This window comes from Chelonoidis abingdonii, chromosome 4 (genome assembly GCF_003597395.2).
Source record: "Chelonoidis abingdonii isolate Lonesome George chromosome 4, CheloAbing_2.0, whole genome shotgun sequence".
NCBI lineage: Eukaryota > Metazoa > Chordata > Testudines > Testudinidae > Chelonoidis > Chelonoidis abingdonii.
Window position 1 is genome coordinate 103,225,415 of NC_133772.1, and position 25,972 is coordinate 103,251,386.

At 41.6% G+C, this 25,972-nt stretch overlaps 2 protein-coding genes across 11 annotated transcripts in view; one reads left to right on the top strand and one right to left on the bottom strand.

The window, feature by feature from the left end:
• Positions 1–3,962, bottom strand: part of STRN3 (striatin 3) — an 89,431-nt gene extending 85,469 nt beyond the window's left edge. For all 3 annotated transcript variants that reach the window (XM_032773253.2, XM_032773242.2, XM_032773234.2), the window contains exon 1: positions 3,461–3,962. In XM_032773253.2, the coding sequence (XP_032629144.1) occupies positions 3,461–3,757 (297 nt within the window). In that variant the 5' untranslated portion in view covers positions 3,758–3,962. The remainder of the gene's footprint in view (positions 1–3,460) is intronic.
• AP4S1 (adaptor related protein complex 4 subunit sigma 1) overlaps positions 2,723–25,972 on the top strand; it is a 29,701-nt gene continuing 6,451 nt past the window's right edge. Inside the window, exons 1-6 of one of the 8 annotated variants that reach the window (XM_075065503.1) lie at positions 2,723–3,325; positions 6,794–6,919; positions 15,203–15,403; positions 19,073–19,159; positions 21,833–21,901; positions 25,351–25,404. In XM_075065503.1, the coding sequence (XP_074921604.1) occupies positions 6,911–6,919; positions 15,203–15,403; positions 19,073–19,159; positions 21,833–21,901; positions 25,351–25,404 (420 nt within the window). In that variant the 5' untranslated portion in view covers positions 2,723–3,325; positions 6,794–6,910. Of the gene's footprint in view, positions 3,326–4,099; positions 4,156–6,793; positions 6,920–10,737; positions 10,841–15,202; positions 15,404–19,072; positions 19,160–21,832; positions 21,902–22,969; positions 23,589–25,350; positions 25,405–25,972 lie in introns of those variants that run through there. The other 7 variants (XM_075065502.1, XM_032773274.2, XM_075065505.1 and 4 more) reach the window with 7 other exon arrangements.

Below are 25,972 nucleotides of genomic sequence, written 5' to 3' on the forward strand. Positions count from 1 at the left end.
TTACTTTTATAAAGTGCCATTGACAAAGGATCACTAATAAGTTAATGGAAGTGGGAAGGAACCACTAAACCAAAAAACATTTTAAAACGTACTGTAATGTTGCAAAGAAAAAGAAATCACACACAGAAGAGTGACTTGCATCTAAGAAATCCAATTCTTATGCTATATAGTTTCATATTACAGTTATATACATGTATTTCATGTTGTTGAAATAAGTGTTCAACACCTACATAATCAGGCCTCAATTCTCTAAAGAGTTACTGAGTTTTATGTATGTGGAGTACTCTCACTAGCTTCTACATGCATAAGTGTTTGCAGTGTTAGGGTTGCTAAATGAGGGCTGTTCTCACTCCTTATGGCTTCACAACTTGAGTTACAAAATTAGCCTGAACCCAAGGATTCTATCTAAAATACTAAGCCACTGGATATATGCTCCCATATACATGATATACAAAGATTCCTGTAGTGCTCATCAACATGACATCTAGAGACTAAACACAAGTCAACATTAATACTGTATTTTCAGTCTGATATAGCTTTAAACAATTTAGACCGGTTTTATATTTACAGTATGGTGTGATGTCAAGCTATAGTAACAATATACCTTTACAGAAGTCAAATGTTTTGAAACAATTTTAGTTGCTTAAGTGCTGCAAACAACTATTAAAATATGAGCAGTGATGAAACACCAGAGAAAACCAGATTTATAGGCAAGTGCCTTCTACTGAAAATACCATGCAACTGACCCTAGATATTCTTATCTCAGGAAATGAAAGTCAGTGCCTCCTAACTGATTTTAGAAGCAACTAGATCACAAAAGCTGAATACAGTAAGATGACAGTAATTGATATAAATAGCGGAACATTTTCAATTGGACAGTAGTACAACCAAACCAAAACAGTACAAAATATATGGCGTTCTCCTTACATCAGTACTAAGAAGTCTGGTGATATGACAAACTGCCCAAGCTCAGATACCCTGGTCTCTTTTGATGATTAAACCCTTTATATAACCAAAAGTAGGAAATTTCTGTTGTGATTTATAGTATTGTGAGGGGGTTTTTATGGTAATACTTTATGGCACAGTGTTCCAAAACAGTGAATGCACTTACGCTATTGTTACAGCATATAATTAGATTTGTATGATATTTTTCTGGGCCTATAAAAGTTTGCCACACCAGTCTCTGTTCTTATAAAAACAGACCTACTCAGTCAGACCACAGAAAGTATCCTTTCTTCGGACAGTGGCCAGTGCCAAATGCCCCAGAAGGAATGAACAGAACAGGAAATCATCAAGGGGTCCATCCCCTGTCACTTATTCCTAGCTTCTGGCAAACAGAGGCTAGGGACACTATTCCTGCCCATCCTGGCTAATAGCCATTGATGGACCTATCCTCCATGAATTTATCTAGTTCTTTTTTGAACCCTGTTATCATCTTGGCCTTCACAACATCTCTGGCAAAGAGTTCCATGGGTTGACTATACACTGTGGGAAGAAATACTTCCTTTTATTTGTTTTAAACCTGCTATTTATTTCAGTTGGTGACCCCTAGTTTGTGTTATGAGAAGTAGTAAACAACACTTCCTTATCTACTTTCTCTATACCAGTCATGATTTTACAGACCTCAATCATCTCTCCCCTTAGCCATCTCTTTTCCAAGCTGTAAAGTCCCATCCTTACTAATCTCTCCTCATAGGGAAGCCGCTCCAAACCCTTAATAATTTTGGATGCCCTTTACTGAACCTCTTCCAATTCCAATATCTTTTTTGAGATGGGGTGACCATATCTGCACACACAATTCAAGATGTGGGCATACCAAGGATTTATATAGAGGCAACATGATATTTTCTGTCCTATTATCTACCTTTTTCTTAATTATTTCCAGCATTCTTGACTGCCACTGCACATTGAATGGATGTTTTCAGAGAACTATCCACAATGATCCCAAGAACTTTGAGTGGTAACGGCTAATTTAGACCATAATTTTATACGTACAGTTGAGATTATGCTTTCCAATGGGCATTACTTCAGACTTATCAACACTAAATTTCATCTGCCATTTTGTTGCCTAGTCACTCAGTTTTGAGAGATCCTTTTGTAGCTCTTCGCAGTCTGCCTGGGCCTTAACTATCTTTAGTAATTTTGTATCATCTGCAAATTTTGCCACCTCAGTGTTAAATGATCTGGAAAAAAGGGTTATGAATATGTTGAATAGGCCTGGTCCCAGAACAGACCCCTGGGGGACACCACTATTTACCTCTCTCCATTCTGAGAACTGACCATTTATACCTACCCTTTGTTTCCTATTTTTTAACCAGTTACCAATCTGTGAGAGCACCTTCCCTCTTATCCTGTGGCAGCTTACTCTGCATAAGAGCCTTTGGTGAGGGACCTTGTCAAAGGCTTTCTGAAAATCTAAGTACACTCTATCCACTGGATCCCCTTGGACTGTATGCTTGTTAACCCCCTCAAAATTTTATCTTAATTAAAATGACTGATTATTCAGCTATACATGTATTCATTTATATATGAGTGTCCAAATTACAGCATACAACCTAATTCTGAATATTTGATAATAGGTACTTAGTTACATCTGTATGTAGCAATAAAACTGTACTTGTTACTCAAAATAGGAAAGATTTATAACAAACTCTACTGGAATGAGAATCAAACACCAGATAGGAAACCACTTTGAAAGATTTGTTCAATCTTCTCTTTTACTCATGATAAACACACACCTACACCTTTTAAGGCAGTGATAGTGCCGACTGACCTCAGCTGTTTGGTTGATAGCGTCTCCAAGGGCTGGGGAGACCAGACTTACCCCATGCCTCAGACACTGGGAAGCTCCCTTACTTAGGCCCTGGCCCGAGTCTTTCCCTTTCCGGGGAGGCAGGATTCGCAGCACCTGACGCCCAGGGGTTTGGGGGAGGGCTGAGCTCTTGCAAGCCTGGGGGCTCTCGCTCCCGGTGACCCGCAGCCAGAGCTGTGCAGACAGCCGGCCTCGAGGAGCAGGCTCTGGCAGCCACCGAGGCACTGTGGTGGGAAGGTTATTGCAGCTGTCAGAGCGCGTCTTCCTCTCCCCCGGAGCGCCAGTGTCCCTGCGGGGAGGCAGCGCCCGGTCTCCACCGGGACTGGCAAGCTGAGGGTGGGGGGGAGGCCTGTAGAGTACGGTTCGCTCCGGAGACAAGAGCACTGGCGGGCGCCATACTAAAAATTAAAATGGCTGCCCCGAGGAACGGAGCTCAGCCCGGGCCGTGACGGGCTGCGCCTCCAGTCGTCTCACCTACAAGGGACGTCGCCTCGCCGGACACACCTCGGACAGGTACCATCCCGCGCAGGCGGCCTCGGGGACTAGCAAGCTCCATGGGCCAGCCCCCCGCCCCCCAACCTCTCCCGCACTTAGAGCTCGGCCCACTCGCTCCCCGCCCATGCAGCCCGGTCCCCCTATGGAGCCTACCTGGAGCTCGGCCCGCTCCACCTCCCAGTGCGCCCTCTCCATCTCGAAGCGGGCCCACTCGTGCTGGATGTAGTGCAGGATCCCCGGGATGGTGTAGTGCTGGGGCCGGGACAACTCCGCGCGGTCCCCCACGTCCTGACCCGCCGCGGCCGCCGGGACCTGAGGCTGCTGCCCGCCTCCGGCCCCCACGCAGCCCGCGCCAGGCTGCACATTCATATTCCCCCCTGGCTGCGGCGGCTGCTGCTGCGGTCTCGGAGCGGCCGCCATCCCACCTCCGACTCCGGGGTGCTCGTCCATTGTCTGCCGGGAGCCCTCCTCCTCCTCGCCGTCCCGCTGCGGGTGTGGGGGAGCGGCGCTGGCTGGGGGGAAAGAGGGGCGGGGCGGGACGGGCCCGGGGAGGAGGGGGAGGCTGCGCCGAGCAGTGTCCGGGTGTCAGAGCAGCGCCGAGCCCCCGCCGGCCGCCATTACAGTCTCCGATCCATCTCACACCCACCCACTGCGAAGGGGGGAGGAGCAGGGAGCCGCGCGGGGCGTGCCGGGAAACAACCCCCCTGCCAGCCGAGCCCGCTGACGCGCGCATGCGCACCGGAGATGGGGGGGAAGCAGGGGACCGGGGCGGGGTTGCAGCAGGGGGTGTCTGTCTGTTCCCCCCCGGACCGCCCAGAGAGCAGGGGCAGCGCCGCTCCTGGCACTGAGTAAGTGACAGTAATAACAGGGGCTGCTGGTGCACAGTCGTTAGGACAGTAGGTGGTGGTGCTGCTTCGTCCGGCCTGGTTCAGTGTCACGGGGTCCCCTGCTCCCACCAGCCCGTGGGAGAGGCCGCGAGCCGCTCTGCCCAGGGGTGGCCGGGGTGAAGTTTGTTTAAAAAACGTGCCAGCAGCCTCCTGGGGGGCGGGGGCCTGCGGTGTGTCGGGTTAAAACGGTCTCTCGGCTCACAGGCTCCGCCAGCCGCAGATTCCTCACATTGCTGTCGCGATCTTCCGACGCTGACAGCCGGTGGTGGGGCCTCCAGACGGGCCCGTTTCCCTGGGGGTAGAGGAGGCTCTGGCTTTGCCTTTCCGCCTCACCTTCCGGGCCTGTCCCCCAGCGGGGGCGAAGGAACACGTGAAGTCAGGCTCGTGTCACACTGGAACGGAGAGGAAAAGAATGAAACGGAGGCGGGTGCAATGTAGTGCGAGTGCAGGGAAGAAGTTTGTGACAGTAGCGGAGTCCCCCTGTAGCTAAGGGAAACAGTGGGCGCTCCTCCGCTTAGACTGGTTAAAACGGGACGGCTAGAGAGACAAAGTGGGTGAGGTAATAGCTTTTATTGAACCAACCTCTATTGGTGAGGGAGCAGGTTTTCCGTCTTACACAGATCTCTTCTTCAGCTCTGGGACACTTACTCAGTGCCATAGCTAGGATGACCAAGATCCTGATTTTATAGAGACAGTCTTGATATTCAAAACTTTTTGTGTTATAGAGGCACCTATTACCCTTCACTCCCCCCGCTCCCAATTTTTCACACTTGCTTTCTGATCACCCTAGTCACAGTTAAATACAGGATGGAACCCATTGTTTAGCATAAGTAATTAACGCATATTTCAAGGGACCATTCAAGCTTGTCTCTTTCACTGACAGAAGGGGTCCAATAAAAGATATTTGTGTCTCTAATATCCTGGGACCACCATCACTTACAACAACCGTAGGTAAAACTGGACCAGACACAGCTGTAGCAAAGAGCGGCTACATAGCCTTATTGGCCCTCTTTCTTATAAGGAATAATATGAAAGCAAACATGGCCCAAAATATAAGCTGTCTGGAAATGAACTTTTACAAAACAAAAGGGCAGTAGAAATGTGATTTTAATAGCAGTGGAAACAGGTGGTTGGGGAGACAGGACAGCGAGGTAAACAACAACATACCCTGCTAAATTTGAAACTCACACATTGCAGCATTCTGCTAGTATATGAGAACTCAAACTGAAGTGTACTTGAAACTGACTAGTGACAGAAGTGAAAGTGTGTATTGTATTTCATTCTTAGCTGAAAAAAACCCAACAACCTGATTTACTTTTCAGTAATTTTGCAATTTTTCTCTTAACAATATAATCTGCTATTTGTCTTGTAAGTAAGGAGATTTTCTTTTGACTGTACTTTTTTAACTGACAGTGAAACATATGAAAATTTTACACACCTGCCACATCCTTCATGAAGGGACAAACTGATCTTGAATTAGTTTTAAGGCAACTTTTTAAAATATCTTAATGATGAAGCATGTCTGCAATGTGATTCAGTGAGGCAGTTATTTTTGATTTATGATCTAGTTCATTCAGAACTCCTCTTCACAGTAAGGAAATCTTGAAAAATGTACCTACTTGCTACAACTAGTTCAGTTTCACCAGTGAAATAGCAACATTCAGAGCTTTCGTGTAGATAAGGCCAAACTGTCACAGCCTCATCACACTGAAATTCAACAATTATGTTGATTACATAAACCTGAAGCCATTTTAACTATCCCATCCTACTTGACAACTTGAGTGTCACCCATAATTAAGCAAGGCAGGGTGTTCCTCTCACGTAAACACTACTTTCTTTAACATTTTCCGTCAGTAGATGATCTGGAATTGGATCAGTTGCTCAAACTGGGCAGTTTTGTTTTGTTTTTTTTTAATTGTATCTGTCTCCTTCCCTGCCTGCCTCCTCTGGTCCTCCAGTATTGACCTCCTCTGTGTCACCCTTGATGACTCTTCCTAGTTGGATGTTAAAGTTTCAGTTGTTTTGCTAATTCCTTTCTGGAATGCCCTCCTCAGCCATTGAGTCACTTCCTCTTAAAGCTTCACCTTAAAACCTTAATGGTTGCTTTAGCCTGTGCTAAACCCAGCTCCCCTTTACATATTAGCAGATTCTTCAATTCTCCACTGACTGTAGTTATTAATCTGCAAGAACACATATAGCCTCTCTCTTACTCAACTTCATCTTTGTGATGTTTTTCTCTTTCAAGTCCCTGTATCAAACTATGCTATCTGTGATATCTTTCTGCATCTCATCATAAAGTTTTCTGTGGTACTACAGTGAAGGGCCTAATAAAAAATATATAATTTTAAAGAATTAATCTCCATGTTTAAAACTGAAACAAGTGGAAGACAGTGAGATGTCAAACAAATTTCACTCGTTATCAGTATCTAGGGAAGACTGGGAAAGATTATTGCTCTTAAAAATATGATTAACTCTTTGGCAATGTCAGTACATAATTTTGAGATCGTGTGGTTTCAGTATTGTTTCAATAGACATGCAATGCTCCTTAGAGTTAAGCTAGGATAAACTTTTTACTCCTTGCTTCTTCTGATTTCCCTAGATTAGTAGGGGGCTGTGGGAAGCGGTGCGGGCCGAGGAAGGTACTGGCCGCCCTTCCCCCATTGGCCTGGAGCGTCAAACTGTGGCCAGTGGGAGCCGAGATCGGCCGAATCTGCGGATGTGGCAGGTAAACAAGTCAGCCCACCAGGGGCTTTCCCTGAACAAGCGGCGGACCGGCTTTGAGAACCACTGATCTAGACTAGGGGTCGGCAACCTTTCAGAAGTGGTGTGCTAAGTCTTCATTTATTCACTCTAATTTAAGGTTTCGCGTGCCAGTAATACATGTTTTAGAAGGTCTCTTTCTATAAGTCTATAATATATGAATTAAAGTACCAGTTGCAGTGGTGGTTTTCGTGATGAAAACAGTTGTCCAATGGAAAGTGAACTGAGACTGCCAACTCACTTCTGGCCATTGAACAGATCTCAGGTAGTTATGTCTTCTTTATTATTGAACTAGTGATGTAGAAATGGAAAGCTCTCCATATCATTACTCATCTCTTGAGCTAATTCCCCATATATAAAATTCTTATTACTGAGTCATAGAATTAACTTAAGCCAAGTTATAAAAACAGCATTAGTCATAAGAATGCATAACAAAGAACATATCTATCTATTGGTCTATCTAAATGAATAGGTAAGAATCACATTGTAAGAAATATAATGTATAGCTTGGGAATAGGTCCAAGATGGGAGAGAGAATTGGGGATTTTGCCCCAAAAATACAGAGATGGAATTTTTTGTTTTTACGTACACCATTACACAGATCACTGTAACATCTTCTAGACGCACAACTCATTTAACCAGATATTGTATATATTTGTAGCTAAAAAATAAAATAACTTATTTCATAGAAGCAAAACAGTGAATTAAAATATGATTTTTTCCAGAAATTTTGCATGCATGTGGTTTTTAGTTTTCATGAGGGAACTTGTCAGTTTTGTTTAAAGAAGCATTTTTAAATTAAACTACTTGGTATTGATACTCAACTTTGGCATAAATTTTAAAACTAGATTCCTAAAGTATGCTTGTACGTTTTCTCTACAAAGCCCTGCATTTGTACATGTAAATCAGGTAGAGTGTTAACTCTAGTTAATATGCACATACAGATACTTCTGCACACACAATCTACATGTGCAAAGCTTGTGGGCATCATTTTGGATACCAGCTTTGAGCCTGGTAGAAAAAGTTGAGCTCTTTGGTAACCAAAATAATACACCTCTACCCCGATATAACACGACCTGATATAACATGAATTCGGATATAACACGGTAAAGCAGCGCTCGGGGGGGGGGGGGGTATAGGGGGCAGAGCTGCGCACTCCAGCAAATCAAAGCAAGTTCAATATAACGCAGTTTCACCTATAATACGGTAAGATTTTTTGGCTCCCAAAGACAGCCTTATATAGGGATAGAGGTGTACTTGTACATTCCTACAGATGTTAGTCAATTACCATGTAGTGAAGTGTATAGTCTGCTTCAGAATTTAAAAAGAATAGTTCAAAATCTTCTAAGGTTGTATTTTTACTAAAGCTATGATTAACTTTTATTCTATCAGTATGATTCTACATTAGAAAATTGGTAAGGAGTAAACAATATGATCCAAAACATTTTTTTCAGTATCTATTTAAAAAAATATTTAGGTCACATGGTGCTATTTTAAAGATTAGAAATGCCCTTAATGCATCTTATAATAATTAAAATGTTTTGTCTGATGATGGGCAACATTGAAATAAATATTTTTAAATCCTTTCAACTCCTTCAGCTATTTATTTTATTACTTTGTATATCAACCTCGTGATTGGCAAATGCATACTTCTGAGGTTATAAATATTGCATATATATTTACTTGGCTGTAAATAGGTCATTAATCTTCACTTCTTAGGGGATGACTTCTCGCTCCAGATTTTATGATATCATCCCCCAAACTAACTAGTGAAGATAATTTCATATTGAAACCTAAACTGCAGTGTCTAAGCAATTACTCAGACTACACTGAGGATAATGAAATTACCTTTCTGAGATTTGGGTGACCTTAATACTTATAATTGGTTTTGCTATCACGAAATAATTAGGTTACATATATCATAGGTAAAGTCTATATCCTCAGAGTTATTGCATATGTGGTGTACACATGTTTAATACTGTTTGCTTTAAATTTATTTAATATGTTTTAGCTATTATTGTGACTGATCTCTTTATGTGCTAAATAAACTGTGCTAAACTGCCTAGATAGAGACTCTCTTTCGTAACAGTAAGTGAGAAGACCAAGGACATAAAGATACACCCATCCATCAGTGCCAAAACCACCCATTCCTTCACTGAGAACAATTTAAGCATCATAAAAAATTCTAATCTCCCTTTTCGGCCTGTCATTATTTCACATGCAGAATATTGCTTGCATTATATGTAAAAGTTCACACACAGCCTTGTGGTCAATGCAGTGGGCTGGGAAGTAGGCTTCAATTCCAAACTTTACTACAGAATCCTGTGATTTTGGGCAAATTACTTAATCTGTCTGGATTCAGCTCCCGGCCTATAAAAGAGAGTTAATACTTTACACAGGGATGTGATGAACTAATTAATGTTTGAGGGGTAGCTAGATACTATGATGATAGGAACCATATAAAGTACTATATATATTGGTAGATTCACAGTACCAATAACATTGTTCTTTTCAGTGGACTATAGCCATTTTCCATTTTTATTTTGGATTAACAAGGGTAAGAATGGTGATTGTCACATGGTCTCAGACAATATCAAAATACTGAAATCATGACCCAGTTTTGCAATCATTACTCACACTGAGTAGCACTATGCATGTAGTCATAGATGTAAATGGGATTATTCATGAGTGAACACTACCCAGAGTGAGTAATGGTTGCAGAACCAGTACCTAAACTTGTAATCAGTATTGTCTCTACGACTGACAGAGGTTCCTGCTGAGGCCTCATCAGAATAACTGATGTATCTGTGGGTAGCTTCAAATACTGTATTCCAGGGAATTTCTGGTGTAATCTGAAAAATAAGACACACAGCAACAGTGTTGTAGGTGTGGCTCAATCATCATTTCAGTTACACACTGTGGAAGATATTGTCTGGCTAAAGAGCATGCCTCTACAATGGCAAACAGGACCTGTAAAACCCCTTAGCCATCTAGGGTAGGGTTTCTCCCTCCTGGTGCAGGCAACATAGAGGTCAGATGTAAGTGGCCTGTAGTGAGCTAGTGATGGTCCCTCCCCCTCTAGCTCACTGGGAGACCACTTTGCCTCATTACCCTCTGGAGCACCACCACCATCAGGGATTAGGTTCTTAGGCAGGGCAGGACCAACAAACAGTTTTAAAGCTCAGGCCCTCAGGCAGGGCAGGCAAGAGGCACAGACTTGTTGGCCTAAGGTGGGGAGGCTGCCATGCCAAGGGCCCTAACAGCAGCAGAGTGTTCCACCAGTGGGTCGGCAGGGAGCCAGCCAAAACACACTGACATAGATTCAGGCAACAACCCAACCAGACTAAAAAAATCTAGTTTCCCTGGGCTGCTTCCTACAATCCCCTTGCTGGGTACCTGCACTCTACAGATATCCTCCATCTCCTTGGGACATGCAGCAAGCAGTAGACTTGGCAGTTCTTCACTTGGGTCAGTCTCTTCCAGGGGCAGGGTGTGGTGCAACACAGGTTCATCTCCAGGGAGCTGCAGCAGCCTGTAGACATCTGCTCCTTTCCCTGGCTCAGACTGAACTGAGTTAGAGGTTAGAGACTCTGCCTTTTATACTTCCTGTCCCACCCATTGGCTTCTGGCGGGAGGGGCAAGTCTGGCCTGGCTTCACCTACTAGGGATCACAGAGTGACTCCTCCCCACTCCAGCTCAGTGGGAGGCCACTCCAGCTCACTACGTGGTCCTTTATAGGAGTGGGAGGCACAGGCTGAAATTCTGTGCTATCTCTTTCAGAGGTCTGGAACCTATATGTGTTGATACTCCCCGCTTGGCTCGAATTTGGCAAGCAAATGTTTAATCAAGAAGCCTGTTTTTAAAATATGTGATCAAAAAGCTGGTGGTAACAATCAACTTAATTTTATTTGATATACGATGTGTATTATTAGTTCTATTAGACTGTGGAATAGTGTTCAAATGAAAGTAAGGCTGCGAGTACTGGCACTTAAAACAGGACTGGACAAAAAGAAAAACTGTATACTACTGGGAACAATCTTGCATTAGTAGCAGCATGAACAAGATTATTATTATTTCTAGCAGAGCACCTAAAGAACCCAATCAAGGCCCCATTGTGCAAGCAAGATAGACGGTCTTTGCTCTAGAGAACTCAATCTAAGAACCTAGTTCCATGTTTAATTTCTGTGGGCTTTATGCTCCCCTCTGTAGTAAAAAGGTTCAGAAAGGGCTGAGATTCACAAAAATATACTACAAAAATAGCTGTATAGGTTAATACATAAAATGCTACCTAGTCGTGAAGAAAAAAATGTTTATTGCCAGAAACACCTACTGAAGAGATGCAAAAGATGGGGATGAAATATTCGAGAAAACGGAGAGCCCTGCACTGTTACACATATGGCAGCATCTGCAGGAGTAGCTAAAATGAATGGACGTGTTCAGCTAATTGTTCCCAAGTTCTTTGCAGTCTGAGATAGCACCTGCTCATCTTCAGCATTTGCAAATGGTCAAAGTCTGCTGAAATACTGTATATAAATGTTCATAAGCCAAATTTTTTTGGTAAAAAAGTGAAGCATCAAAGAGCGGAGGTCAGCTTATCAATGGGTCTACACCAAAATTTGATGATTTTAAACTCTATGGAATTATTGAATTGAATATCTGATACATTGTTGTTTTGTTTACCTGGAGTGTTCGCAGGCAGGGAGCTCCTGAGCTCCCAGTGGCTATGGTTCGCCGTTCCCAGCTAATGGGAGCTGTGGAAATGGGTGGCCAGCACGTCCCTCAGGCTATGCTGCATCCTGCAGCGCCCATTGGCTGAGAATGGCATACTGCAGCAACTGCGAGCTGAGGGGCTCTGTGCCTGTGAACTCTGCAGGTAAACAAAATGTCCAGGCCCACTAGCGGCTTACCCTGATGGGCCGGGAGCCAAAGTTTGCCAACCCCTGAAATATAGGGTCAGCTTATGAAAGGGTCATACAGTTTTTGCTATTTTTACGTATCCATCTTGGGGGGTCAGCTTGTAAATGAACGGGCTAATGAACGAGTATATACGGTATCTATTGAGAAGGTTGTATTGTGTGGATGTTTGCTGACAGCATGTTAATGCTGCTTAGAGTTGTCCTGATTTATTCTGTTTTCTGAATTGCTTCCCTTTCAACTTTCTGTATTAATGTACATTGTTTTTCCAGGATAATATATATTGTATTGGGGTTTTGCCCAGGCTTCTCTCACATTTCCTTAGGCCACACCTCCTTGCTGAAATTTGCTGTTCTTATGGAACCATTTTTTGATGTTACAGCTTAGTAAAGCACCAGGTAGGCAGCATGACTTGTTGGTTAGAATTTCGAGACTGCTTTTGCAGCAAGTTGCTACACTTTTAACACACAAACCACAGGAGCATATAGGCCAGTAAGTCCAAACAGCTAGAGAAAGACAGATGGAAAACATTACTGCGGCTGGTTTCTGGTATTTAAAAAAAAAAGTTCTAACTTAAAAGCCATTCATTTTTTAAAATTATATTTTGCAGGCTATCAGTCTGCAACTTGGAAAAGCTTTTTGTATTTTCTTTGAAATATATAAGATGGCAGTTTATAAGGCAGCTTTTGCATATATATTCAACCCTCTTTTATTAGAATTTTTCATTAGGTATTATGTGTAGAATATATACTATGCTCCAAACTGCATTTCAGTGGCATTTTTTGTTAACATTTATTTAACCCAAGTTTGTTAAACCAAACTTTGGCCATCTAAGATCCACAGACATCTCTTCAGGAGCCTAACGGTGTATCTATACTACAGCTGGGGTGTGCCTCCCAGCCCATGAAGACAGATTCATGCTAGCTCAAGTAGAGCTAGCATGCTAAAAATAGCATGGATGTTGCTGAAAGAGAAGTGGCTCGGGCTAATCACCTGAGCGCAGACTCAGCTACTGGACAGACTTGGACTCTAGTAGCTAGCCCTGCTATTTTTAGCATGCTAGCTCAAGTGGAGCTAATGCAAGTCTGTGTACCTAGGCTGGAAGGCAACTTCCAGCTCCACTGTGAATGTATCCTGGGAGCCACTTTATATTATCTAAAGATACTGCCTTTATCTTTAGTACATTGATACAGACTGGAAAATACAGGTCTCAGTAGGTCCTAATGCTCAAATCAAGATGGACAATTGTGTACTAGGACCCCTAGTCTCAGGAGGCTGACACTGTATTAAAGAACGCACAGTCATATATCACGTTATCATATTCTGTGCTTTGGTCACCCCTCATTAACAATAGTTCCACTGAAAGTGCTAGATATTAGGTCACCAAGTTAAGAAAGAGTGAGCAGGCCTACTTTGTGTCTGAGCCAGCATACACTGCATTAATCTTATATATTGGTAGGATACCGACTATGTGAATTGCTGATTCAAACTACCCATATTGGTTAGGATGCTAGCAGAAAAATGTGCAAGTAGCCATGTTTCCAAGGGAAAATTGTCCACTGCAGTTCACAGAACTCCTAATGTGAAATTAACTATTATTGCTAAAATGGGTCTCTGTTGTATATTTTGCACTCACATTTGCATGAAAATATTGAAGTTGTGCTGGCGGAATGAGAGCAGAATATGCTTTAGACATTTGCACTGTGTATACGGGGCCAATTTCTAGCACTAAACTTCCACTTAAACAGATGTATATTGAAACTAAAAAGTAAGGTAAATATGTGAACATGTTCTGGCCAACTGCACAAACATCCCTGCGGATTAATCCACAAGAGTAATCTTCATGTGTGCAGACTTTAAAAGATACAATTTGGGAAGGTTCTAGATGAATTGCAATGGCCAGGACCAGATTAATCTATCTCTGGGCCCTGTCCTTTGCAAAGATCCACTCCTTCTGGCCCATTGCAGAATTGAGGCCCTTGCAGGGGAGAGCAAAGAGGATGGAGTAGGGTGGTTAAAGCAAGGTTACCCTGCAGTGGTGGCTGCTGTCCCACAGGTCTGGGCCTAGCTCCTCGTTCCAGCATTGTGAACTGGCGTACAGGGGCTCAGCACAATGTCTCGATGCCACTTACTTAGATTTGGTTCAGCTGCCCCTCTGTCATGATGGAGGGGTGGCCAGACCTGACCTGAATGGGACTTCAACCCCATGCACCAGGTCACAGTGCTTAGAGCAGGGAGCGGGGCCCAGCCATGCAGGACAGGAGCCCTCACTGTGGGGTAAGTGCAGGGCAGACTTGCTCTCCAACCACCCCCACCAGGGCCAGGGCAGGATTAGGGTTGTGATAGTCGGGGCAGACTGGTCCATATATGTAATGGCAAATCATAAAAACAGAGAAAATGCAGTTGGTAGGTTGTTCTGGTAAAACGTTTGGGAAGCACTGCAAACATTGCACTGCACTGCACTACCAGATGACAAGGCCAATGAGGTGAAAGATGGCTACACCCCTGTCACCTAGGCCCCCCTACTCAATATCTACAATCATAGAGTAACATTTTTGTAGGTTTGGAGAAGTCCAGGATCAGGAGAACAATCTGTTCTGTCCTTTCCTGTGACCCAAGGTTGTTCCTGCAAACACATAGGCACAATTACTAGCCAGAATTCAACCCTTGAAACCCATTATAAACACTGGGGAGGAAAATGCTGCCCTACATTTACAGTTTCTAGTGGAATTAAAATCCTTTAACATTCATATGCGGCTTTCTGCCAGTGTGTTGTGAACAAAAAGGATAGCCCTATGTATATGGTTAATGCTTTTAAGAGAGAATACCCTGAAGTAAGTAATGTTTACTAAGCGTTTACAAGGAAATTTGGTTGGAGAGAAGGCACAGCATATCAGTTAACTGTATGAATACTAAACTCAGACTAATTCTACACCAGACTAATTCTACACAATGCTCACAGGTTTAATACAGATATTAACATACTAATTCTCACACTAAGTTATGTTATCTCATTAGAAGTCTCATCTTTACTAGTAAAATGATACTTGCCCTTACAGTAAGAATCTGAAAATATCTAGGTGACTATCTTTGGTGTTGATGCACAGAAGAAGAATCTTGTTGGGCTTCTACTTGGTCAGCACTTTCATACAAGAGTGAGTTCAAATTAAAAACACCAACAGTATTAGGAAAGACAACGGGCTTGATTTTCTTCTTGCTTACATCAGTTGTACACTGACATCAGACACAGTGAATACAAAATTCAACACCAACTACATGCTTCTTCAAAAGTGCTTCATAACTTGCATGTATCTTTTTTTGTTGTTTTCTTCAGAAATACAGTTCCCGCTTACCCGCTTCCTGTAACAAACAGACTATTTCTGAGCCGAACAGAAAAATGATAAAGTTTTTTCTCATGGTGAACAAACAAGGTCAAACAAGACTCTCCAGGTATTATGAACATGTGGAAATTCATAAGCGGACAATGCTGGAAGCTGAAGTAATCAAAAATTGCCTTTCCCGTTCAAGAGAGCAAGTATGTTTTTTTTTTTCTTCTAATCTAGCCGTTTTATCTGAAATAGAACCAAGAAAAGAATATTACACAGTGAACTACATTCAAGAAATATTAGAATGTTTTGTGTTAGGTTTTGCTGCCAGGGTATTTCTTGACATGAAAGTTCATATGTAAATCTATTCTCTTTTTCTCTATAGTTGATTTATTATAAATGTAGTGGAAGAATCAGGTTCTCTCAAGAAAATCCATTTTTTTCCCCAAATATGCTATAGAAATTGATGAGTGCTGTTGCTAACTAATAGAAACAAAACTTGCACTTCTCTTTAATGCTAACATTGCTCTGTATTCCTGAAATTGCCGATATTTTGTCCATGCGGCCTTCCTCAAGGTCAGATGGCTAAAATAATGGTGTGGCTTTGTGCCATATTCTAGATGAATTACTATTAAGGAATTCTGTCCTGATTTGATACATGGTTTCCAAGTTATCCAACTCCAAAGTTGATGAGTAAAAACACAATTGTTTTCTTATAGAACTTGAATGACTTTTGAGGATTTTTTTTTAATATCTTCCATTTTACCCGATACGAAAGTCCCTCTTTTTACATATATATTGGCAAATTCTAGACATGCTGTACAAAGATATGATACTTGAAATGAAGTTTAGAGGGCTCATCAACTCATGTATGAGCCAGTATTCCTAACCATGTATCAATACATGATAATGACACAGGTACTTGTACCTTTGTTAGCTCTGGATTATTCCTATACATTTTATATTCTACAGCATGTGAAGAACATTCAGAGACTTCAACTAATGTAGAATCTGCCTGCCTGCTCAGCTCAGCTCAGCGGTGCTTCTCTCAAGGAGATCCTTGCACATGTTCTCTGCAGCCTGCACTGGCTCTCTATTGTTTTTGGGTGCAAGTCAAGGTGTTGGTTCTGATGTGTAAAGCACTAAATAGCCTGGATGGAATCCTGGCCCTATTAAAGCAATGGAAGTTTTGCCATTGACTTCAGTAGAGCTCAGATTTCACTCATTTAGCCCTGGTTACCTCACAGTGCATGTCTCTCATCATATGATATTGCAGTAAATGAGACCAGCAGAAGTTCTTTGACCTACTAGCATCCCTGGTTAAACTGGGAATGGGCTGCGGGCAATGCCTTGTCAGAGACTGGAACTCAGCTACACTCCCAGTTCACTTCCCTATTTGATCAAGTGTGTTGAGTGCTCTTCTCTTTCCTCAACTTTTAAGGGAAGGTGAGTTGAAGGAGCAAAGTTATTCCTGATGGTCTGGGAGAATGTTATTGTTGATTTTAATGGGACTAATTGCATAGAACAGTACTATTCAATGTGCATAAGATGACAGAATATGGCTATTTGGGGTTTGTGAATTTTCGTTTCCCACTGATGTTCTATTGCCCAGAAGCAACATCTCACATGTTTTTAGGTATAATATACAATATTGAAAATAAGTGACAACCAGCTGGTGCCAAAGTGAACAAGATGGCATGTGTATTAGTTCTAAGACAGTGACAGAGAGTTATTTATTTCTCCTGTGTTAGGAATTGTCTAACTTCTCTTCTGACAAAAAAAAGTTATGTAAATAATTAACAACAGAAGAGCTGTACATATCCATTGTATGTCATTATTCTATTTGTATCTATGCTGAGACTAAAAGTAAGTGTTTGTTGTATACTGCATAGACAAGTGTTTTTCAGGTTAGAAACCTGGTTTTCTTACAGAGGATTCCACCTCTTCCTAGGGAGGCTGAAAATTCCAGGGCAAAGGAGAAGAGGAATATATTTTTCTCCCTTGCCTAGATATTTTCACCAGACCTAGCACATTGACCTTTATATAATAGATGGAAATTATCACAGCTCTGCCAAGCAGTAGTGGATGCAGTAATGCCAGCCCTAAAGATTAAAAAATCATGAGTCAGACCCTTTAAAATAGTAAGATTTTTTTAAAATCTCATGATTTTGAAGACAGACTTTGGGACTTATTTCCCTTCTGGTTTTTAAGCATTTGAGTTTCACATTTTCAGACTTCTGTCTGCAGCCACAAAGATTATAAACATATATATTAATTTTTTTTAATGAAAGCTGGGATACTCATGTAATTACATGGCTCCAGGAGTTGGGGCTTTACGAAAAACACCAAATATTTCGATACTCAATAAAATGGCAAGATCTGACAATACTGCACAAATGTCAGGTTCTTGCAGGTCAGTTTCTCATTGGGGGATAAATCAATTACATGGAATGTGGGTATATTTTTACTGCAACTTGTTTATTTTACACTCTGCACACCAGTCCTAGAACAGAAGTGACCAGACAGTACACAGTCAATACCCCCTTTCTAGAATCTCAGGAAAGACACCATTGCCCAGTTCCCAGGAAAGAATTTTGCCTCAATAATATACTCTAATTAGAGAGATTAAGGTTGAGAGCAAACTCTGCTGCTGTTTGCAACGGTTCCCCTAAAATATTCAGAAAACTAACAACAATACAGCATTTTTTTTAAAGATTTAACAGTGCTCACATTTGAAGAAAAAGGATCTTGTGACATTGTGTGTAACAGCACTATCTGGTGACTCATGCCATAACAATATAGATTCTGAAATAGATGTTTGTTTTCTATTTTCCCCCACAAGTCTAAAGATAGAAAGCAAGAAATAGAAACCCATTGCCCTAATATCATCTATCTATCAATATCACAGATATAATTTTCTACCTGACAATGTTTTTCTCCCTGTCATCTTTAAAATGTTTGTTTGGAGAGATAAGGGAAGAGAAGAGGGATGCCCAACTGATCTGCTGTGTAATCTTGAGCAAATCATTTTACCACTGTGTGCCTCAGGTTTTTCATCTGTAAAGTGTGAATAAAACTCTCCTTGATATAAAATGCTTTGAGATCCACAGATGAAAAGCCCTATCTAATAACTTAATATTTTCTTAACTTCCTTTACCTCTGGAAGGAGATTGTGGGGTGAGGACTGAGAAACCCTTCATACTTTGTGGACCTGATTCTTCTTGGAAGATTGGAAAGGGTCCAGCGGAGGGTAACAAAAATGATTAGGGGGCTGGAGCACATGACTTATGAGGAAAGGCTGAGGAAACTGGGATTGTTTAGTCTGCAGAAGAGAAGAATGAGGGGAGATTTACAGCTGCTTTCAACTACCTGAAAGGGGGTTCAAAGAGGATGGATCTAGACTGCTCTCAGTGGTACCTGATGACAGAACAAGGAGTAATGGTCTCAAGTTGCAATGGGGGAGGTTAGGCTGGATATTAGGAAAAACTTTTTCACTCAGAGAGTGGTGAAGTACTGGAATGGATTACCTAGGGAGGTGGTGGAATCTCCTTCCTTAGAGGTTTTTAAGGTCAGGCTTGAGAAAGCCCTGGCTGGGATGATTTAGTTGGGAATTGGTCCTGCTTTGAGCAGGGGGTTGGACTAGATGACCTCCTGAGGTCCCTTCCAACCCTGATACTCTATGATTCTCTCCTTTACTCCACTGTAAGTAAGTTAGGAGTGACTTCATTAAAGTGAACCAGTTACACTCGTGAAACTTCGGTAAATGAGAGATGGGGCCCTATGTGTGCACAACAGTATATTTAATAAGCAAGTTGTGTATAGTAACAAATTATATCTAATGTGGCAGTTAATGTTTAACCATTTGCATTTTTATCCAGTGCTCTTTCATTGAATATAAGGATTTTAAGCTAGTGTACCGACAATATGCAGCCCTTTTCATAGTGGTTGGAATCAATGAAACAGAGGTAAGAGATTAAATTTAATCTGTGAAAAATGTTTAATGTGGATTTAAATTAATCTTTGAATATGCCTCTGTAAGTGGTTATGGCCATCCTTCCACATCTGCCTCTGCACTCTGGTCTGCTAGAGGGAATTAGCGGTACTCTGGGCCCTGGCCTTCAAGCGGGAAGGGTCTACAGTCTGGGCTCTGGCCAGTGGTCAGAATGGAGCAGTTATAAGCTAGCCCTCAAGTAGGGTGGGGCAGTAAACAGTAAGGGCTCTGGCCTGCAGTCAGGCAGAGCTGGAACCCCAACCACCGTGTAAGGGGCTCCAGCAAGGGTGTCCAAGGAGCACAGGCCTCCTGGCTTAAGGAGGTGGCAGAGGGATACAGGCCCACCCAACTCCACCACATCCCAGCTCAGGGCTCTAATAGTGGCAGAGTGGTCTACCATTGGGTCAGCGGGGATCCACCTGCAACACAGTGACCTTGTATTAGGCCATCTCTTAACCAGACTGTAATCTAGTTTCCCTGAGCTGCTTCCTACTCTCCGCCTCAGGTGTACATGCATCCAGGGGTCATCCTTCATCTCCCTGGGATATACCACCATGGGTAGTAGTAGCAGTTCTTCATTGGCAGGGGTCTCAGGAAGCTCATGCAGACCGTCGGGGAAGCTCTGATTCTCCTCAGCATCCCAGCTCCCGCAGCAGAGAAGACATCTGTTTCCCTCAGCAGCTCCTCCCCAGTTGAGCTGCTGGGCTGGCCTTTTATACTTCCTCTTCCCGTCCCTCCTCTCCGCTTCCAACGTGCGAGGCATGGTCCTCCTGGCTCCATCTACCAGGCGGCTTGTGACATTCCCTCCGCATCATCCTCTGAGGGAGGCCACACCTCACTACAGCCTCTTTTTCCATCTTCTTTCCCTAAGCAGTTTCAGTTAGAGAATTTCAAGGTGTCATTCTGAAAGCACCCTTATTTCTATCAAATATAAAGTGGTGTGGAGGAAAAGAAAGAAATAATCTCTTTGGACTTCTTACTACTACAGCAGTCTGAACTGCTGTCACATAGAGTTTCCTAATGAGTGTGATACTAATACTGTCTTGCAAACTGATACTTGATGGATGGAGTTGGGTTTTTTCAACAGATATCAGCATCATTACAGCCAAGCCCAGTGCCTGGTCTAAGGTGCTGTCCCAACTGCTCATTGTGCTAGATGTCACTGGCCATGACAACTGAGTCCAGAGAAGCAAGCAGCTGCCATTCTGATAGGCTAGGCAGATGTAGTGTTCTTGGTGAGAAAAAGAAGTGCTATGATTGAAAGTGACTATTATTTTAGGCTCTGATTCAAGAAAACAAAGCATGTGCTTAAGTCCATTTGTGTTGAGGGCAACACTTAAGCACATGCTTACCTTTAATTTTCAGTGGGACTTAAGCACATGTTTAAGTGCTGGCCTGAATAACTTTGATTTCCCAAACTGGAACCACAGTCAGTAAAACCAAGGAGGATACTTCCCAGTCTGGCCCTAATTCCTGTAACTTGGTATTTTTCTTTCAATTCATCTTAAACAAAAAAAACACAAGTTATAAGATTATGGCCAGATCTGAAAGTACCTATTCAATTTTGTACTAAATTCTTACACAAGGAATAAAACTCTCAGCAAAATTTCAGGATTTGGCTCCATGAGTAAAAACTGCATTGGCCACAATAGGGTTTTTTTGATGGGGAGGGTTGGGTTTTTTTTGGAGGCAGGGGTCATTTGCCACTTGTGAGCCATTTTGGCCAATTCAAGACCTGGTTTCTGGTCTCAAGGAAGTTCTGGTAGCCAGGCCTGTAAACTCTCACAATGAGTGTGTCTTCACAAGGATTATTTTGCTAAATTTTTTTCCCAAGGTAGCATTAGTGTAGACAGAACTCCAGATGATATGTCACCTAACCCGGCTCAATGCAGGCCAATATGTCCTAGTGCTTAACATCAGCAGCTGATGGTTCTTTTTGTAAACGGGCCCTCCCACTGGTTGAGCTGAATCAGTGTGAACAACAATAGTAAATTTTAGCAAAAGTTTCCCAGTGCAGAGAAGACCAGTGTGATTGTGCACAGTGGAAGTAACGGAAATACTTATACTTTACTGTTGAGTGGGATAGCAAGGAGAAAGAGCTTGCTTAGATCTTTTGCTGGGAAGTCTTGTCTACACTGCTAAGTTTAGTATCCATTTTCCAGTTCCACCAGTGTTAGCAATGGTGTCATTGCTAACATACACCAAATTTGAGCATTTAGCATTGTTTTTTATGTCAGAGTCTACACTTTGGTATTTCATGATGTTATGCTGAGAATGCCTGAGCCCACTGTATGTTAGTGTTCATACTGTTTTAGCAGCACTAGGTCTTCAAAATGAATACAAAAGCTTGTAACATAGTCATGGCCACGTGCCAAGGAGGATAGTGGCTGCTCATTGCTGTAATGCCTTCTTCTAGGTCAGCTGTAGGGTTGTTTGGCTTTGATATAATATGTAATAATGGTCTATGTACATTTCTACAGGTAATACTAAGAGAGCCTAAGCTTGCATACTTATTTGTGCTACTCACTAATTATTTTCTAATTGATTTCAAAGAAGCATGCATCTTATGTTGAAATAAAATGTGAACGAGTAGCGTATCTTCTATCCATTCATTTAATGTTTCACTTGCTTTAAATTTATATTTCAGAATGAGATGGCTGTATATGAACTAATTCATAATTTTGTGGAGGTTTTGGACAGATATTTCAGCAGAGTGGTGAGTGAGACAGAATCCATTGCAAAACGTTTCCTTTCTTTGAAAGCCTTTGTGGGCAGATTGTTCAGAGACAACACAAATGAAAGAGGGGGTGGGAATTTTTGTTTATAAACATGTAAAATGTGGAGAGTTTTGGTGTGACTGTGCCAACTGTAACAAGGGAGTATCAGGAAGTTTTTCAAAGTTCTTTACTTTGTAACATACAATAATATAAGTATATATGGCTTATCAACTATTAGATATTGAATGCAAAAATATTTGTGCTAGGAAACAGTCTTTTTGTATGTTTATCCAGCAAATGGTCCTTCAGGAACCTACATGCATCCCACTCTGAATAGCCCCATCTACACTAGCCTTTAAACTGGTCTTTTCTATATTAGATTTATTTTTCTTTAAATTTCCCACCATTGCCACCCACAGATAAGCTCCAGTGGTGCTAGAAGTGGAGAAAGCACCAATGTACCCTCCCAGTCAGAGCAGGGTTGGACAAAGCACTGATTGAAACACCAACTGCCAATCTATCCTGGCACTCCCACTATTGTACCATTGGTAGCAATGCAGCAGTGGGAATTTTTAAGAGAAAAGGTATTGCATAGATACAGTCAGAGTCTGGGAATCAAGTTCTGATGTGGTTCCAGTTTGGCCACCCAGTGTGATCATAGACTAAAACACATGTTGTTTTACGTGGTTCTGACATTGTTTGGTCCTATCCACACAGGATGGACAAATCATGTTAGAAACAAATTTAGATATAGATATATTTTAATAGTTTCAACATAGTTTTTTAATTTGGTTGGATAGCCTACCCTTTCCCCAGCATGAGTGGCTCAAAGTCTCTGTGTAAGGGTGTGTCTACACTGGAAAAAAATGTTCTTAACGTGGATTAGCTTAGGGTAGTAAAGACATGGAAACTCAGCTTTGAAGCTCACTTTCAGCCTCAGGCTGCCATATAGATTTGAACTTGAGCTGCTAAATAGAGTTAAAAGCTGACTTGGCATGCCTTCACTGCTATTTTAACCTGTTAGCTAACACAAGTAATTTTTTTATTTTTATTTTTTTTTATTGTAGACATGCCCTAAAAGTTATTCTTCCTCTGGCAAAAGAGGGTGGGTACAGATCCTTCTTGAGTCCATCGACTCCATGGTGTGCCATCGATAACTGTACATACTAAAGATAAGGTTTATAACTTTGATTTCCCAATAATAATGCTAACATTTTCTACAGCAGACCTAGGCCAGCAGAGCTGATCTTAAAGTTACTCCATGTGTGAATTTGTTGACACAGAAGATAGATTTAGGCAAGGTTATCACCTTTACAGTATGGGTCAAATGGTGTTAGGAGTAAAATTCCCAACTAACCATGCTCAGGCTAACAGAAGATTGGCCACTACAGTGTCCCCCAGTTCTGTAATGCATTGAGGTTGGAAACTCATTGCTACAATTGCAGTCACAACCTTAGCACTCATACCAGGAATGGAATTTTATTTCTCATGTGTAGCAGAATTTACTAGCATTTTCTTTCTCTAATTGATCTAAGTCTGCTGCCAGCCTTTTCCTAAGTTTTAATGTTTTCAGCTGTGAATGAAAGTAGAGGCAGTATTAACATAGTAAAAGTCTGTCTGCCTTAGCACAAATACATTATAGTACCTTGTGAATCTACCAACTTTAACAGATGCTGCACATCCATTTCTAGTTAATAATTGTAAGCTTTTAGCCTATATAATGTACAATTTACTGATTGCATCATGCTACAGAACCTACATTACTCAAAGCAGTTGGGCTTTAAAACTTGAACTAAAAAGAGGGGTGGGTTAGAGAAATCACATACTACAGTTCTGTTTTTAATAGCATATACCACATAGAATAAATAGCAGGCCACTGAATAAGAGGCCTATAATTCCAGATAGAGATTCTGGTGGAGACCACAGAGCTAAGGGAATAAATCTGTACTGTATTAAATTAATATTGATATTTACATAATTCTAGTGTCAGAGGGGTGGCCGTGTTAGTCTGTATCCATAAAAACAACAAGGAGTCTGGTAGCACTTTAAAGACTAACAGATTTATTTGGGCATAAGCTTTTATGGGTAAAAAACCCACTGCTTCCATAAGCTTTCATGGGTAAAAAACCCAATTCTAGATCTGAAGAAGTGGATTTTTTACCCACGAAAGCTTATGCCCAAATAAATCTGTTAGTCTTTAAGGTGCCACCAGACTCCTCGTTGTTTACATAATTCTAGCAGCACTCTAAATTGTGATGATGACAACAACACAAAGAGAAAAACAATGCAAAAAAAAGCAGAGGGAAGGAAAAGAACATATGTCCCTCTAGAGCAAGACAGTTTGTCATCTTTATATTTTTAGGTTTGCAAGTTTTAAACATTCTTGCATGTGCTATTTTTATCTCATGGAATTTCCAATCTTAAATTTAGCTATCAGACCTTATGCTGCTGTACTAGAGAAAACATTCACAGAATCAGGAGCAGGTTTTCAAAGCTACCTATGGGATTTAACTCTGGGACTCCCCTTGATTTTGATGGTAGCTACACAAATATAACCAGGCGCACTGTTTGGAATCTGTGCCTCTTGGTGCCCGGTGACCATTTAAAAAAAAAAAAAAAAAAAAAAAATCTTAAGTATAAACTGAATTGATCAGTCACCCGAAGTTTGATTTTTGTGATATACAAAAACTTTTTTAATGGGGATGTTGAACTCATTCAGTGGAGAGGGCTGAATTATGGTTTTCTTTAGGTTTCATAAACCAGAGCTATGAGTTTCTGCCATATGATATCCTCAATTCACAGCAACCCTTTCACTATGTCAGTAGACTTTTTTGCATAAAAATCAAGGGTAGAATGTAGGACCCTGAATCAGGGATAAGGAAGCCCAGTGGCAACTTCATCTCCTTTCCAGGAAGTTCCACCCTTCTATGGCAGAATTTTAATCACTGAGACAATAAGGAGGGAACAGATGACACAGTAGAGCTCCACTGTTTGGAACAGAGCTTTTTGCTGGGACTCAAGAGCACAGCTGCATCCACATCCCTATGCTCAGTTATTATCTCACGATGTCTTTCTTAAGACTCAGTAAGACAGCACTGCATAGTGTCATATGTTCAGAAAGTTTTATTGCTTGGCAACCATAATTCTTTGAAGTTTAATTTTTCAATAAAAAATTAAATTCTGAAGAATCTTAACTTGTCATGGAGGCCAAGATAATACATCACAAGCACTCAGAGCCCACATTAACGAGCATGATATAACTGAGCACGGACCTGCACAAACCACCAGAGAAAATCAAGCTATCCTGGAAGTTTATATCTGTGCTCTGACAGGCCTTTCCTTCTTCATCCAAAGGAGAAGTGGTATGTAATGCTTAATGATCGTGAGGTGAAACAAGTCAGATTATCATCTGACTAAAACTAATATCCACCTATCTTTTTTCTTCCAGAGTGAATTAGATGTATCCTTTCCAGTATCACCACCAATCCATTTGTCATTTTCTGTATTCCTGTTCTGACTGCCTTATAGTACTACTTGGCAGACATTCAAGATAAAGCAGTACCATGTTATGATTTAACAAATGAATATTGCAGTTAGAGTAAGTAGCACATTCCTGGGGTCTGGCAGCAGCTGCTGCTAATGAAGAACCTTCTATTTAAAATCTCAGTACCAATATAAAGACAATGCTGGCATGGAGCAATTTTTTTCTGAAGGTAACTTGTTAAATGAGATGGAGGGCTTAGTTACAAAGAAGAACTGTATAATCACGTTTGGATACAGAGAAGTGGGATGATGGGTTATTTTTTGGTTTACCTTGTTTCACTATTTTTGGTAAATTTAAATACCTTGCCAATAACAAAGAAAGTTAACATTACAGTAGTGCCTTCAGCCACAGTAGAAAAAGGTACCCGCTATTACAGGATTAAACATGGACTGTGATCCTGCTTCTATGGAAGTTTTGCTGTTGCCATCAATGGGAACAAGAGTATGCCCTTGATGGGGAATCTTGGGTATTGGTCATGACAGCAGCAATGATTGAAATGACATTGTACATACTTAACCACCCTACA